The sequence below is a fragment of the Pezoporus flaviventris genome, unplaced genomic scaffold (assembly GCF_033815535.1).
Source record: "Pezoporus flaviventris isolate CSIRO_AGI_PZ_B2104156 unplaced genomic scaffold, CSIRO_AGI_Pfla_v1 ptg000007l, whole genome shotgun sequence".
NCBI lineage: Eukaryota > Metazoa > Chordata > Aves > Psittaciformes > Psittacidae > Pezoporus > Pezoporus flaviventris.
The window spans coordinates 23689597-23706322 of NW_026892555.1; the positions used below are offsets into that span (position 1 = coordinate 23689597).

The 16726-nt window shown below is 36.7% G+C and overlaps 1 protein-coding gene across 3 annotated transcripts in view; it reads right to left on the reverse strand.

The window, feature by feature from the left end:
- Nucleotides 1-1591: 1591 nt before the first annotated feature.
- TMEM67 (transmembrane protein 67) overlaps nt 1592-16726 on the reverse strand; it is a 33588-nt gene continuing 18453 nt past the window's right edge. For 2 of the 3 annotated variants that reach the window (XM_061448097.1, XM_061448095.1), the window contains exons 13-28: nt 16572-16695; nt 15313-15418; nt 14671-14727; nt 14477-14575; nt 13901-13999; nt 13457-13543; nt 12772-12871; nt 12532-12671; nt 9055-9195; nt 8414-8494; nt 7176-7292; nt 5938-6054; nt 5751-5855; nt 5325-5427; nt 2344-2486; nt 1592-1890 (exon numbers count right to left, since the gene is read on the reverse strand). In XM_061448097.1, coding sequence (XP_061304081.1) covers nt 1810-1890; nt 2344-2486; nt 5325-5427; nt 5751-5855; nt 5938-6054; nt 7176-7292; nt 8414-8494; nt 9055-9195; nt 12532-12671; nt 12772-12871; nt 13457-13543; nt 13901-13999; nt 14477-14575; nt 14671-14727; nt 15313-15418; nt 16572-16695 — 1700 coding nt within the window. In that variant the 3' untranslated portion in view covers nt 1592-1809. The remainder of the gene's footprint in view (nt 1891-2343; nt 2487-5324; nt 5428-5750; nt 5856-5937; nt 6055-7175; nt 7293-8413; nt 8495-9054; nt 9196-12531; nt 12672-12771; nt 12872-13456; nt 13544-13900; nt 14000-14476; nt 14576-14670; nt 14728-15312; nt 15419-16571; nt 16696-16726) is intronic. The other variant, XM_061448096.1, reaches the window with a different exon arrangement.

Here is a 16726-nt window from a genome sequence, read left to right on the forward strand (position 1 = left end):
AGAAACCCCACAAGTAATAAATCATACAATCATGATACTCAGTAGAATACACTTTTTTGGCTACTTTAATGGATGCAGCACCTAATGGACACTTCCATCTCTACATTCACTATAAAGGCAACAACAATAATTTTATTTAGAGTGTACACTTCACTGTTGGAAGTTTTGTATTTGCACCTTTTTTTTTGCAGCATAGTGTGCACCAACAAACTAAGCATTGTGCACATAGACAGAAGTAAGGAAAGCAGGACATGGAAATGTCTGTGCTAAACTGCATATTGATAAATGGATGTCCTGCTACAAATCAACTCTTCAGTCATCTCTCTTACTACAGACTTACTGACAGACACGTTCTATCAGTTAATAGCAACTATATTGAACTAGCAAGTTACACATCCTTTGCCAACACTAAAAGCAAATATATTAGAGCCAATAGTGACCCTGAGGTTTATGTCCATGTTCCAGTAGGTTTAAGATCATGATAGTATGATGTAGTATCAAAATGAGAACAAGTTCCTTTTTATAAAGCCAAGCAACACCTGAAACAATGCTGCTTCAACTCAGATGAGCACACTGGCATTGGAAATCTCCTAGTTCCAGCTAATCATGTCCTCAGTCTCTGTTTTGGTATAAACACACTAACCTTGGCTTACATTTTTATGGTGTTTTTGCTGGTGAAAGTCCCTTGTGGAATCATCTAAGGACAGTAACAGGTATAAAACCAGCAAACACTATTCAGGTTTAACCATTTACTGAAAAACATACTTCAAAAAAGGTAGGGAGACTTTTCAGAGGCACATATGGGAGGTAGACACCTCACTTTAAGGTGTTTTGAAGGCCATTCATAATCTCCCTTAATACTTAATAAGTGGCACTTGAATAATTATTAACTTGTTTAAATTCCAAAAACATAATAATGGTAAAATGATTATGGTCTCTGGGTTATACCTAAAGGTAATAAAGCCAGAAAGTTCAGAGAGATGAGAGAGAGAGGTACATGAGCATAGATAGGCACCTGTGAAAACACTTCTAGAAGGATAAGAACGATTGCTTCTGCTTCACTTGTGTGGAAACAGCACAAAAGCATTACTGTTACTTCCCCATGCATTTCACATCAGATGACAGAAGATCAGGAACAAACCCCCAGCACCTACAAGCATCTCCGCTGCTCTATCATAACTAACCTGTTTTTCTGCATCACTGTAACACTACTGAATCTCAAACACAAGGAAACTTGGTCATATCTAGTCCACACCCAAGAAAAAACTCCGAGAAGAGACAAAAGCACACAATACTATCACACAGTAAAGAACAGCTCAAATTTCAAGTTGGAGTCACTATAAATAAGAGATCTTTAAAAAGTCCTCCTGAAATAGTAGCTTACTTGAGAACAAATCCTGTGCTGTGTAAAACTGTGTGTTTGATATACATTGTACCTCAAAATAAATTAAAAATAATAAAAAAGATGTAAGCGATTGTCAGAAAAAAAAAAGGGCGCAGTCTCTATCTTACCAAAAACCATCAGAAAATATTTACCTTATTTTACTAATAACAACACTTAAGTTTACTTCTTATTTTCATGTGCCTTTCCTTTAACAGCCTATGGCTTAGCGTTCATAAATTCAAAAAATATTTGTAAATACACAAAAATAAAGTTTAATAGCACACAATATAAAAAATTACCCTTTTCAAAAACATCACACTATTATTATTGAAAAGTGCACTAGAATTAATCTGCAGTCAGAGATACTTTGGTCATGGACATAACATCCACCATGAACTCCTCAACAAAGTTTTCCATCTTCTTAATTAGATGAGAAATCTTTCATCCACCAGGGTTTTGGATGCCAAATTCTTCTGCCCAAGTGTACTACGAATAAACCTGAATATCTAAGAATATTTTAGAAAAAAATGTATTAATGAAGAAATGCTTAGAACAGAATGTTTCAGTAACTAACATAAAGTAGTAACTTCGTATTATCTTTAAATTGTAAATAACGTGAATGAATTAGGTGCTTAACTCCCTTCAGTGCTTTCGAAACATTTCTGTATCTCCACCCTGAAATATGATATAATTATGTGTGATTAATCCCAACAGATATTCGTGTTTTCTATTGAAGGTTATTTGTAGCCTCTTTATTCCTGACAGGCATGTGAATAAAAATTTCTCACAAGCCTTTCTGACAAAAAAATCACATCAAACCCCTATTTTATAAGCTCTCAGTATAGTCCTCTGTCACCACATATTGCTGACTTACTGCTTTAATTATGTAGTTAACTGCTTATACTGCCACACTAACCCAGGCTTTTAAAATATGACTGTGTTCTTCAATTGAAATTTACCTCTTGTTGCAAATAGGTTAGAATAGCTGCTAAGACAAAACTCTGGGAAGCCAGATCCACAACAGAGAAAAACAGAATATCAAAGATGAGCAGCGTTGTCTCATTGCCGTAATAGAGAACATCACTGAAGGACTGTCCTTCATCTACAGAAAGAAAATACTTGTCAAAAACATTATTTCTGTGAAGTGCAAGTTCGTGGAGTTCAGCAGTGCACACTGAGAAAGCTGATAAGAAGAAAGGAAAGCTTGACATTATCTTTGTTCACTGATAAGCAGTTTCACAAAAAAATGGGTCTTTTAAGCTTAAAATACCTTTTTCATAGCAGAAGTAGTCTAGACCACTTACCCACTCCTCTATCAAAAAGCACCACTTTCGATAGAGAAAGCAACACTTTCTTCCCTTTTTCAGAAAAATGTCTGTGGCAAGTCTTATTGGAAACAGCATGTTTTTATTACAAATTGCGTAAGTACTGCCATGAAATCCTGATTTGTATTTAAAACACTGGGAACCGTGGCAGTCTAAACTATCAAAGAATACATTTATATCAATGCTTAGGATTACGAATTTTGAAACAATGGCAGTCAAAAGACCAAAGCTTTGTTGACTAATGCACAATTTGAAGATATCACATCATGCTTATACACTTAATTCTAACTCAGCCATTGCATACTTGACAATATTTATGGCTAAGTAGACCTGGGGTTTAGAATAGGGTTTTGGAATCACTGATAAAGCAAATCATATCCTGGGCTGCATCCAAAGAAGTGTGACCAGCAGGTCAAAGGATGTGATCCTGCCCCTCTGCTCTGGTGAGACCCCATCTGGAGTAACTGCATGTAGCTCAGGGGCCCTCAGCACAGGGAAGGTACAGAGCTGTTGGAGCAGGTCCAGAAGAGGGCCACAAAAATGACCAGAGGGATGGAGCACCTCTCCTGTGAGGAAAGGCTGAGAAAGTTGGGCTTGTTCAGCCTAGAAAAGAGAAGGCTCCAGAGAGACCTTAGAGCAGCCTTCCAGTACCTAAAGAAAGCTTATACAAAAGCTGGGTACAGATTTTAAGAGGGCCTGTAAGTGATAGGACAAGGGAAGTGGGTTTTAAACTGAAAGAGGGAAGATTCAGACTAGATAATAAGGAATTTTTTTTTTTTTTTACAATGAGGGTGGTGAAATCCTGGCACAGTTTGCCCAGAGAGGTGGTAGAGATGCCCCATCTCTAGAAACACTCAAGGTCCAAGGCTCTGAGCAACCTGATCTAGTTGAAGATGTCCCTGCTCACTGCAGGGGCCTCTACTCGATGACCTTAGAGGTCCCTTCCAACTCAAACTATTCTATGATTTTGCAAGATGTGGAAACACAGACTAAGGCTGAAGCAAGTCCTAGTTATAAGGCAGATACTGGCTATCTGGGAACATTTATTACTAAAGATATGCTTCACCATGACAGGGGAGGAGAGCCCAAGCCTTTAGTGAATTAGGTGTAGCTCAGACATCTAAACTGACCAAAAATACCAGACTACAACCATAGCTTGTTGGAAAGCATGTGCTGCATTACTGGTTACACAGCAAGGTTTGAAATTCAAATTAGGCTTCAGCTTTTGCAGCCCCAGTGTCATAAAACAGGAAAAGCTCTGCACAGCTCAGTGATATAATCTGCAGTTGCTGTTATATAAGAATAATGACATATTTAGGATGTGTAATAGTTATCTGGTAATAGCTATGGATTGGATTACACTACTGATAAGGTTTAGAATTTATAAATTCTAAGTAACAGTGAGGCAGGAGAACCAAGTACTTGAGGGTCTCAAAATGAGGGCTTGCATCATCTTAGATCACTAGCTAATGTTTAGTTTTCATGCAGGTGATAGCCATGTTTATGGTTAGGGGTAGAATCAGGGTCTGAACTGAGGTTTTCACAGATTTCTGATGGATTTTGTACAGCTCAGGAACTGAAGAAGCTGACTGGTATCAGGCCTAAATTTATAGCTCATATTTCACTGTAGTGTGGATACCAGTCCAGATACAGACCACATCTGTTAGTAGGAGGAAAACACGATTCTGGGTTTCAGAACCTGGATGAAGTTGGGGAAGTGGGGGACCTAACACTGGATGAGGATACCAGTGATGCAGGTATTGGTCACCTGGCAGTAATTATTAATAGGTTAAGGTTTTTAGAGCCTTGGATGTTCCACAGCATCAATCTTCCAGAGGTTCTGATTTAGGAACCTAGGTTGAAGGTTGAGATATGGTCAAGAATGTTCACTAAATCTATTTTTAACACATGTACCGCTCACCTGGAAGACCCTTACGGCTAAGTTTAGCATAGGGCTAGGATTCAGGATGTTGCACTGGAGAACCCAAGTCTAACTGACCTTGCATAACTCCAGGGAGCAGAATCAGAACTGGTGTCACCCCTATTTCTGCTGGAATACTAATTTTTTGCTGTAAGCATTAGCAATACTTAAAAAGCATCAAAATAAAATATTAAAGAACCCAAATTACTTAGTGGAGTCTGCAAAGATGTGTGGTGTATTAACATCAAGTATTCCACTAAAACGTCCTCACTGTGATCAATATCCTCTATAAAGAAATTGTCTTTCTGTACTTTTAGTTGTTTCGTGAGAAATTTGGTACTATATATTAAAAAATAGCATGAAGCTATTTAAATATTGTGGGTCTTCTTGCCATTTCCAAGGTGCATATTGGATCCAGACAGCAAGTCAAAAGGAGCACTTCATAAACACATGCCCATCTCTACAGAGCATCTTTTCAGTTGCCTAAGAGAAAAATCATTGCAATTGAGTGACAAAATATAAATAGGGTTTCTGTAACCTGGAGAACTTCTCTTCAGTCCCTCCCTCACAAGCGATCATTTAATGACCCCTCCTTCCCTAAAGTCCGGTTTAGATTGTAAATTCTGGGAAAAAATGCTACACAGAAACCAACATACTTATAACAGTACAAATACCGAGTTGCAAATGTTTTTACCACTGTAAAAAAGACTTTTCTCTATGGGTTCCATGAACTCCATGCCAAGAATCCGTTCAAACAGCAACTTATCTTTGACAATATAATCCATTTCTTTATGAGCCTATAAGAAAAGGAAAAACAATACTTGTTGTTTTATGACTTCAAAGAAAAAGTACTTGTTACAAAGTGAAGTATAGCTTCATTTTGTGAATGAAAAAAAGCACTGGTCTATTCAAAGACAAAAATAAGTACATAACAAAAAAGGATTTGTAATTTTTAAGAACAGGTTGTACTCTCAGACAGTACTCCAGTTATTTTTCTTGAATGAAGCACTGTTCCAGTCTTTAACAACAAATCTTTAAGCACATATGCTTTAACAGAAATTACAGTCTGATTTACAATACTTAGCCTTTTTCCTTAATACAGTAATGTCAAAATACATACGTGATTAATAAAAGAACTGAGAAATTTGTTCATGGTGTTGTATGCCCTTGTGCTTTGTTCAAAAGTATTTGCAGATGAGTCCAAAAGCCTAGCAGGACCACGTCTCTGAAATATAACATGGCCATGACTTCAGTGGAAAAATTACATATTTCAAATAACATTAACAAAATACAAGTATCTCACTTACTCTTGTCAGGGTTTCATGAATCCTGTCATAGTGCAGTCGCACTTTTCTTGAAATGGACATCTGAAATGTCTGGCCATCTGTGTTTGGTAACAGACCTCTCTGACTACACAGATTTTCCTATACAATTAAAGCAACTGTAAATTATTAAAACATTATTTGTTTCATTCATAGACCTCCCAAAATCAAAAGCTTTTCATTTCCTCTCTTTCATGTACACATAATACTAAATATTTGAATTGACTGCACTCTTGGTTCGATTATAGCCAGATTTTCATAGGACATGAAATCCTGACCCCTGCTGTCACAAAGTTATATTCCTCTTTTAAACTGTGTTCAGTTCATTACCTTCTAATACATCTTTTGTCATCCACTCTGAAGCCCTTTCTTTTATATTTATCATTTATTCTATACTTGTCCTGATTTTTTTGTGCTTTGGATCCTGACTTTTTCCATATGTTTTTCAAGCCACATTTAATAAATTTACCCCCCCCCCCAAAAAAAAACAACAGAAAATTAGGTACCTCCATAGGGAAAAACCTGCTTTTCAAAAATCATATTGAACTAAGCAATTAGGAAAAAAAATACAGGAAAACACCTATACAAATTATATTAATAAAGAGATTCCTATATATTTCAATGTTTGAGGTTTAATTTTCACATGATTATAGTTTTTTTTTTTTCTGATGGTTTATCATTGAAATAGCAATATACTTTGTCTAGCTTGTCCCTACAAAGCTGCAAGATGTCATGGAATTTAATGCAAATTGCACCAATCTTCTATGAGACATTTCACATTTGCCCGACCTCACAGTAAAGGTACAACATATGAAAAGCTAGAAAAAAATACTTCTGAAATTAATTTTAGTAAAGAATAAGTTATACCACCACAGGAGAAGAGATAAAAAAAAGAATTTATTGCAAAAATAAATGTTTCTCTATTAGGAAAGCCATGCGCTTATGAAAAGCTTCAATATCAAAAAAGAAGGTTCTTAAATACATAAAAAAGCTTCTTAGATAAACAGAAATTATCTATCTATGGAATATGAAGAAGTATCAGAAGAAGAAATAGTAAAGAGCTAGTTAAAAGAATTATATACACATACCAATAGGTGGTATCTTTTAAGTATCACAGCTTGGTGCAACGCAATGCACACATGCAGATCCATAATGCAAAGATGTAGGGGATTTTTATAAAATAAATAACTAGAGCAGGTGTAAACTTTAGTACTTTTACTTACTGCTTCTCTCTTTAGGTTCCTATTCATTTCTTCCATATTGGTATCTGCATGTCCATGCACAGAGCGACCATGGATATAATAACCAAAGCAGCTGTGTGACAAGAGAAACACTGAAATCTAAAAGAGATGGGGGAAAAGAAGTATAGTTTAATTAAAAATTATAACTTTATTATTAATGCTTGAATTCCCAGTGGAGACCAGCCAGACCTTCTACATATACCAAGTAGACAGGTACCAAAATAAATATGGGAGAAAAAGATTTAGTAACTCTTCTACTGATAAGTTTTATCTATGTTTAACTATAAACACACACCAGCTTCAAGTTTAGTTTATCAACAAGGATCACTACTTAATTCCAGAGCCAAAAAAATGAAAACGAAGTTACTAACTTTTATTTTGATTCAAAAATTATGTCTGTGATACATAATACACATGCATGATTCCAGTTGAGTTTCTAGGAGACTCTATTTAACAGAATTTCATTCAGTATGATAGAATGTTTATATATATCACATAAACCCCTGAATCTCTTGACAACCCATGCACTATATGGGTGTTTCACAGAAGAGGAATCACCAAGGCTGGAAAGGCTGATAAAAGGGGTTAATCTCTGTATTTTAAAAAGTTCTGTACAAATGAGACAATCCAACCTGTTCCGACTGCACTCTTCTTTGGTTAAAAAGGAATTCCTGCAGTGCAAAGCTTCAAGACCCATATTAAAACTAGAGAAAGCAAAGCAGTTTAGATGTGTTCAAGTGAAAATGCATGAAAAAGCTGGTAACCGTCCAAAAGGGACAATCATGAGGGTCAGCTATTGAGGGACAATCACAAGATAGGAGCAGAAACTGGTATAAACTAATATCAAGACAGCTGTGGCTATACGACAAAAGTACTAAAATGCAAACCAATGGACAGAAGGGCAGCAAATTCTGTCATGATTTGTTACTTTTAAATTCTGTATGTGCAAATGTAACCAACTTAAATTCATAAACAACTTAAAAATCACACACCTAGAAGAACATGCTGATACCTATAGTTCCCAAATCCTTTTCCATTTAAAGTTAAACTGAAATTTTCTTGTAGATTGCACCAATAAAGTTAGCTGAAAGAAACACTTACTTTGGCTGTTAGCTTGCAATCTCAAATTAAATTAATAAATATTATTGAATATTCTTAAAACTATCTTATGTATTATTCTATTAAAAATGCCACTGTACAAATGAGATGGAGATACTTACATTGCTCACGCAACACAAATCAACAAACTGGCTTATCTTATCTTCAATAAATCTTTCATAACACACAGAAAAAAATATAATCTGAAATAAAATCAACCAATTTTTGTTCTGTTAGTTCATCAGATCTGACTTTATTAAGCAGTTAACTGCACAGTTTAACACCCACACATTACAGACTTCCATAATGGCCACTATTGCAAACAGAGTCTATGAAATGTGATTGACATCTTTCCTCTAAGAAGTAAAGTTGTAGCAATAACCTGCTTTCCATTCTGAACTTGGAGATCATAGCATCATAGAATAGTTAGGGTTGGAAAGGACCTTAAGATCATCTAGTTCCAGCCCCCCTGCCATGGACAGGATGCTCCAAAGTTGTTTAAAACAAGCCATAGTAATAGCATAAATTCACATCATTGAGAGGATTAAAATTCTGGCTACAAACTATGATGTCTCATGGCTCACAAGATGCATTTCGAGTTCTAACGGTGTACCATGCTAAAGCAGCTAAAAGTCTAAACCAAGCAAACCAGTTAAGAATATACCCAGTACTGTGACACTTAGTATGGATGGCCTAGTGATATATTCTAGCTTCTAAGAACCAGCCTGGAAATCACAATTCAGTATGTATGTGTTTCCCATACCTGTAAGCCAGCAATGGCTAACCAGACCGCAGCAGACACACCAAATCTTAAAATGCGGCTCCAAGGAGCTATGTAACTCTCACTGCTTCTTGCAAGACTGGAAGAAGAATCCATTAAAGCCAGGTTTGAAAATCCCACCACCTGAAGTGATTAAGAAGACCAATGAACAACATGCGGCAATGAACAGTATTAATTACGACACTGTTGTTTCCATTGTAACAGGAAATACGAATTACAAATTAGGAAAAATGGACCTGGGAATAGTAGCATGTTCACTATGATAGAGCCCAATTGCGTGATCCAGTGTTATTACTGAGAAACATGATTAAAAACATAAACTGTATGTATATGTTTTGATACAGAAATTAAAAAATATATGCACCTAAATCTCCTGAAAACTCAACACTGATTTTTACTGAAAAACTCCAAATGATTCTACTGTTGGACTGCATAGGGATATTATTTCTGCCAAATTTCACCTTTTTGGTCCTATATATTCCAGTTGTTTTGTTGAACAGAAATATATTTCCCTACACTGTCTTTATGGCCAACTCTATTTTAAATAAAGAATCTAGAAAAAGTTCCCAAATAAAAGAGGGAAGAGAAACACCACATCTTGAAACACTTCAGAGGTAAGAAATATGTGTACATTATTCAGAACCACAGCTGCATGGAAACGTATTTGTGGTGGGTTTAACCCCCACAGTGGGACTGGGAACAGGAAAAACAAAAGCAAGAAAACTTGTGGGTCAAGATAAAGAAGTTTAAGAAGCAAGGAAAAGGGAAGAAGGTGAAAAAACCTCCACAACAAGTGGTGCAAAGGTGCGAGACTGATGTGAAATCAGACTTCACTGTCCATTGTCTCAAAGATTGGTCTGAGAAACTGCTCAGAGATGGGTGGGAGGAGTTGAGGTAAGACTCCAATGCCTGGGAGAAGGGTGTGAGGAGCTTAAGTGGGACTCCACCATCCATTGCCTGAGCGATGACTGGGAAAGAGCTAAGACTCCGTTACCTCAAGGATTGGCGTGAGGAACTGCTGCCCATTATCCCAAGAATTGCTGCAGACGTGTGTGTGCGTGTGCATGTATGTGTGAGTTTGTGTGTGTGTGTGTGTCCCCAGACAAGAGCTGGCTGCAAGACCTGGGAAACTGGTCCACGAGGAACATGCAATATGTGACATGAAGAACACAGGTGCTTCCCCCAGCTTGTAATAAAAGGGGGAAAAGGTAATCACCAAGAGACACATTGCCAAGGAACCACTGCCATGAGGATGAATCCAGAAGGACACCTCCGTGAGGATGACTACTATGGACCCTGAGGGACACCCTCCATGAGACATGGCCAGAGGGCAGCTCCACGAGACACACTCCACAGGGTACCTTCACAGGGACTCCAGAAGGATGCCTCCATGAGGACACCCACCTCTGACGGACTCTTGGGGGACACTCTGCTCCAATATTGACTATGAACCCTGAAGGACTCCTACCACCAACAATGGGGACAATGGATCCCCGGGATACTGCTGGATCCACGGTGGTGACTCTCTCTCTCTCTGCACCTCGAATCCTTTCTTCATTTTCTCCCTTTTTTTCCGATCTGTCCTATCACTGTCCCCTTTATTACAATAATTTCCCATTTTTATAATTGTCCTTTTGTAATAAACGTACTAATCGATTACAGTACTTGACCTCATTTGCATCCTAATTTCACTCTTGGGATCATGAACTGAAACAGGGTCCGGCACTAGGATTTTCTCCAACCGGACCCTGACAAAAGGCAATCACTAACGATCTCTGACAAGTAGACCAGTGCTCAGCCAGTTCCCAGAAAATCCCTCTCTTCCATTTTTACTGCTGAGCATAATGGTATATCGTATGGAATACCTCTTTGATCAGCTGGGGGCCTGGCTGTACTCCCAGCCTCTTGCACAGCCCCAGCCTGTTCGCTGGGGACCTTGGTGCTGTTCAAGCACTGTTCAGCAACAGGCAGTACACTGGCGTGTTACCCTGTTTTAGCCACAACATCCTATGGGCTGCTGTGAAGAAAATAAACTCCACCCCAGTCAGACCCAGTACAGTATTGAAAAGCCACATTTTTCTGCCAAACTGTACCTGCACCAGCCATGTCGGCAGCACTGCCATAGTGACTATGCCAACCAGTGACTACTTTGGTGCCAGACACAAGGCTTGTGGGGAGGGAGACTCCTTCTTTTATGCTTTCCAACTTCCTCCAATTATTACTTTTCCTGGCTTGTTTTCTACTACCCTACAGCTTGTCACAATGATTAATGAGAATGGAACAGTCACTTTATTAAAACTGCTAACCCAAGAAGATGGGCTTTAGGCATTACAGAAGTTCCCTCTTGTAGTAAGCAGCTGATTGCCATATCTGCCCCTGTGCATTATACTTCTAGGGAAACTGAGCTTGAATCTTCAGCATAGCAATGAAAGTTATGAAGATTATCTGAGGTTTCCACAAACACTGATTTAGCCTATTTAGTTATCTTTCATGACCTTCTCCACTATCAGTGGCAAGAAAGGGATTCTTCAGAGGGAAATTCATAGATGTAGTTATAGAGCAAGATGATAATCTGTCTGTACTAAGAGTAGCCTCTCCCTTGCGGTAATACCAGCAGCTTAAGCAGAGTAACATGAGATTAGTTTGGGGAATGCATGCTCTCTTTTTTCCCATTCTTTCCTTGCAATGTGGCACCTATGTTGGTCCTGGCTTGTGTTTACCAACAGCAAAACTACTGATGTAGTGAATGAGGAAAGCTTGGGTGTATTTACTGTATTTAATTATAAAGAAAAATAGAAAATAAAAAAAAATTATAAAAATGTATTAGAAATATGTAAGAACCTCACATAAACAACTATATGCTACATGCTTTAAGAATACTTCACTAAGTAATAGCACTTAGTAACTGCAGAGGAAGCAAAACAGTATGTTTTTAAAAAGCTAAAGCACAATTTCTCACGTATCCTTAAGCTGTATCTGAAGGCATAATGCCTTGTGTTATGCCATCAGGAACAGAACTGGCACATTTCATTTCCTGCTTTATGAAAGGTCACTTCAGTTCAGATAAATATGAAACTTGAAATAAAGCTGTTGACTGATGCAGGAGGGAGCCAGTAGGCAAATAAGGAATTGAGTGTGTACACAGATTTATCAGTCTCTTAAGCCACTTAGGATAACTCATTACCTTAAAAAAACCCAAACAAAACCAACAGAGGTCTCTAAGCTAATTAATGGTTGGGTTGCTTTGTTTTCCCCCAAGTCTTCCTTAATAAATTATTGTAATGACCTATACATATAAATTTAAAAATGTATTAAAGTAATTATTTTACAAAGTTATATGTTTTCAGGTGAACTTGAAGGTTACCCAGAGAACGCAAGAGTTAAAAAACAGACCCTTATGTTACAATCTTGTTGTGAATCATAAAAACTTAATAACAATAATAATAGTAATAACAGTACCTCCAGAAAAAAAAGAACTGCAAACACCTGAAACAGAGGATTTATCTTCCTCACTGTCTGAATTTCATTCCATTCATTTGCTACAAAATAGGTCCTCCATATGCTCACAGGTGCAGCAGCACTTTTAATAACACCTTCACCTAAAAAGAATACATACAATAAAGCTCTGAAATTTAATACTTGATAGCGTATCTGAACTTAACCAAAGCTGGCTATCCAAACAAGCAAAGTTTGAGTTACCTTCAACTCCTTTAACAACTCTGCTCTTAGGTCTTTCCCAGTCAATAAAGAAAATGTCTATAGTAAGCTGTGAAACCAGCAGTTGTAAGAATTGCAGAGCCTAAGAAAGAAAAAGGAGAAATGTAACAAGTAAGGACAGCAAAAGCATATAGACAAAGATGAAGAAACAGTCCTTGCACAAGTCATTCATTAAACATAAAAAAAAAGAGGACTATTTTCCCATAACCTATTAGCATGTATTATGAATTCCAATGCAATATAATACCCATAATTAATAAAATACTTGTATATCCCATGAAGACAGAATACTGATCTTGGAATTCTACAAGTATGTTTGAACATAATTATTCTAATGTCTTCCTTTTAATAAGGAATTGGCAGCACTTACATTCTGCTTTAAAAGAAAGCACTAGCTTGCTTGATATGGTATTATTTGGTCTCTTTACACCTTTAACCTTGAAAGAATAATTTTCCATAGATCATCTTCCTTAGACATTTGCTTCCATATAAAGACTCCACAAAACAAATTTCTATGGGAAAATTACTTAATTCTTAGAGTAAAATAATTGTTTACATCTATACACCAATAAAATGAACTCTACAAGATGTTTAAAAACAAGCCTACTGAAAATATACAGAAGCATATGTTGAAATCTCTTTAATGCCTGAGCAAAAAAATATTTACCTTTAAACTAAATGCACATGCTATGTATGTAACAAAATCTTCTTCTTGAGATGGAAGTGGTAAAAGGACAGAGACAAACTGCTGACCCTATAATTGAGAAGTTATATTGAAATAGTATGGATGGCATAAATAACAAAGTACTAAGTGCTTAAGAGCAAATAACATTCTGCAGAAACAGATCAATATTTAATGCACAATCATTTGGAATTCGTAAAATATTTGAAGTGACTATTAAGCAGAATGCAAGTACAATGAATCCTAAGGAAAAGAAACACGTCAACAGAGAAATTTCAGCACACGAAACAGGATATGATATAGAACTTGCCTCAACAGTCTGACCAGAAAAAAAAGAAAAAAGAAAAAAGAAAGAAAATTAATTCTTGTGTAAAAATATATGCAATATTAATAGGTTTTCATAACCCCCAAATCTGGAAAAACACTTACTTTGAAGAACACAAGCCAATAAATCCCTGTGCCCACTGTGGTGACAAAGAAAACGTTGGCAAGGTCTCCAGCATAAAACAGTAAGAACTTCAAAACTGTCTGCAATTATAAAAACACACTGTAGAGATCTGTAAAACCAATCAAATAATGTATATGCACATTCATATAAAATGTCATCACACTACAGGAAACTCTAGTACTGAAAAGAAGCTTGAACAAACTTTTTCTACTGTCGTCATATATTTACGGTACATTCAGTATCTGAAAATCCTGCATGCTGGCCTTTGTTCAAAGGAGAATTAATCTGAACAGTAAGTCCACTCAACTGATCAGAACAGTTCTGTAAATACCTTGATTTTTAGCAAAAGTGTTTCTTAAATGACAAAATCAGAACCCCCCTCCTACCCCAAAAAAAGGCAAAAAACCTACTTCCTCAAGTCACATATCTATGCAGCTAGGCTAGAAATTATTTCAGTTGCCTTAAGAAACAGAACGGTTATATCACTGGGAATGATAGCAAAGGTCTCTTTAAAAAGAGGAAGATATCTCCTTTTTTAGGTTGCTAGCTGTTCATACCTGCAAGTCAATTACAGAGCTTCCTGTGCGTCTCTTCCAGCCTGCAGTCTTGAGAAGGGACCATAACACTGCGAGCCCACCCAACACACCCAGTGTGATCTGAAGAGAATGAAAAGTTATTGGCAGATGTTTTTAAAAAACACAAAACATAAGTAAATCATTATATTGATGAATTAAAGGGAAACACAACTTACATCAGTCTGAACCTGAGCTTCTGACTGATTCATCTCATAACTGACTGAGAAGGAAACCTGAATATTAAGATACAAAAAGTAAATATGCATGGCAATTCTGAAATGCTACAACCATTACAGACAATGGGAGTTTTCACACTTTAGTTGGTGGGAATTCCCGTCTAGAGCTATTATACAACACCTATTTTCTTTTACTGCGTACATACAACCTATTGTGCTACAATGCCAAACTTAGTATTGGCATATGCTCTGCTATGCTCAGTGCAGATTTTACCAACAGTAATGCTGGGGATGGATGCCTGCTACCTGCAAGTTACTAGCTGTACCTAATCACAATCCTTCCAAATATGCATATTTTTTTCCTTCTGAGAGGAGACACCAAAGATTTGACACTTGCCCTTTCATCGGTGTTGATTAAAAGCAACCTCAATGTAATTACGCCAAATACGCAAAATCATAAAGTGAGCTCTACATAGCTCAGACACCATTTCTTTTCCAGCTTGACTGAAATACAAATTGCTGTGTAGCACCAAAATTGCTCCCTTTAGCTTAAGTATCTATCTAACCTAAGACGTCTTTTGACTTTGGTTTGAAAAGTATGATTAACAAATCAGTTCAATTAAGATACCACGAAGATCTCACCATCACACTTTGGGTTTCAGGGTTTTCAACAAGCACGTCTGTGTAAGCAATAGTAAGTAGAGGAGGGTAGATAGTTCCTCTCTGATTATGGGATGCCAGACGAATACTGCAGCAATATAAACAGAGTATTATTTTTAATACAGAAAATGGATGAGCTGCTTGGAAAGTACTAACTGAAATTGTACTAATAAGAAAATACTAAAAGGAAAGAGCAACCTGATCAATAAAATGTGAGTTACAAACTCAATGACATGGCAATTCATATTTTAAAAGCACCAGGAGTGTGTGAAGGCATGGACTTATATACATAAAAAGAAAAAACTCAGGAACATTATTTATTTGTAAGAAAATACCTGAATCAATCTTTACCTACTGCTCACATTACAACAGCCACAACTAAAGTCAATTCCAAAAGGTAATTTTTCTCAAAACACTACAGAATGACCTTTCCTATGTGCCTGTTGATTTTTTCAAAGGGGTGAGATGGAAGGGTGTTCTCCTAAGATACATAAGCAATCCTTATTTTTTTTAAATAATGTAGTATGTAATTCTTAGCAAATGCAGTTGGCACATTAAATTAATCTTCAAGATGGTTACTTGTATGGATCAATACTCTGTGCTACTCAGCCATCTTTTTAACTAATAAGTTGTGAAGAAGAGCTAAAGAAAAACAGAGAGCTCAATTTTTAAAACTGCCATCTTAGAAAAAGACATTACATAAAGAAGGAGAAAAAAAGATTCTTCCAAAACATATTCCAGCAGAGATTAACCATCAGTAATGATCCTAGAAGGTAGTCTCACAGTTTCAGTTAAAGGACTTCTCTGAAGCCTATTCTGGATTGTATAACAGAATATGCAACAGTTTGTAAAAATACTGCAAAAAACCAATATAGAGTATGAAGCAGCATCCTCATAGAGTCAGCAACATACACATTGAAAAAGAATTAACAGGAGTTTTTAGGTCTTTCCAGATGAATGAATGCCTGCTACCTTGCATTATGCATACATACAGTGATCCATCATACCTGGAAAGTAATCACAGTAATTTTAAACCCCACAAGTCAATGCTGTGTTTGCTAACCCACTCATTAGAACAACCGATGGAAACTCTTGCTATTTCCAAGTATACAATGGAAAAAGCAACACAGGACATATTAGAAATAACATAATAAAACAACTTTCTTTTATGACAATAAAATGCAGACTGCACAAGATCTACTGTATTTTCTATGTACTATGTATTATATGCAACTAATCACCTTATTGTTATTTTACTAGCAATCCGAAGTACTCTTGGTAGTTTTTCCAAATCATTCTCTTTTCCACTTAGCGCATCCACCAAAAAAAATCGACGAGTCAGAAGCCAGCTGTTCATATTACTGCCTTTAAAAAACCACAACAGTCCCATAATATG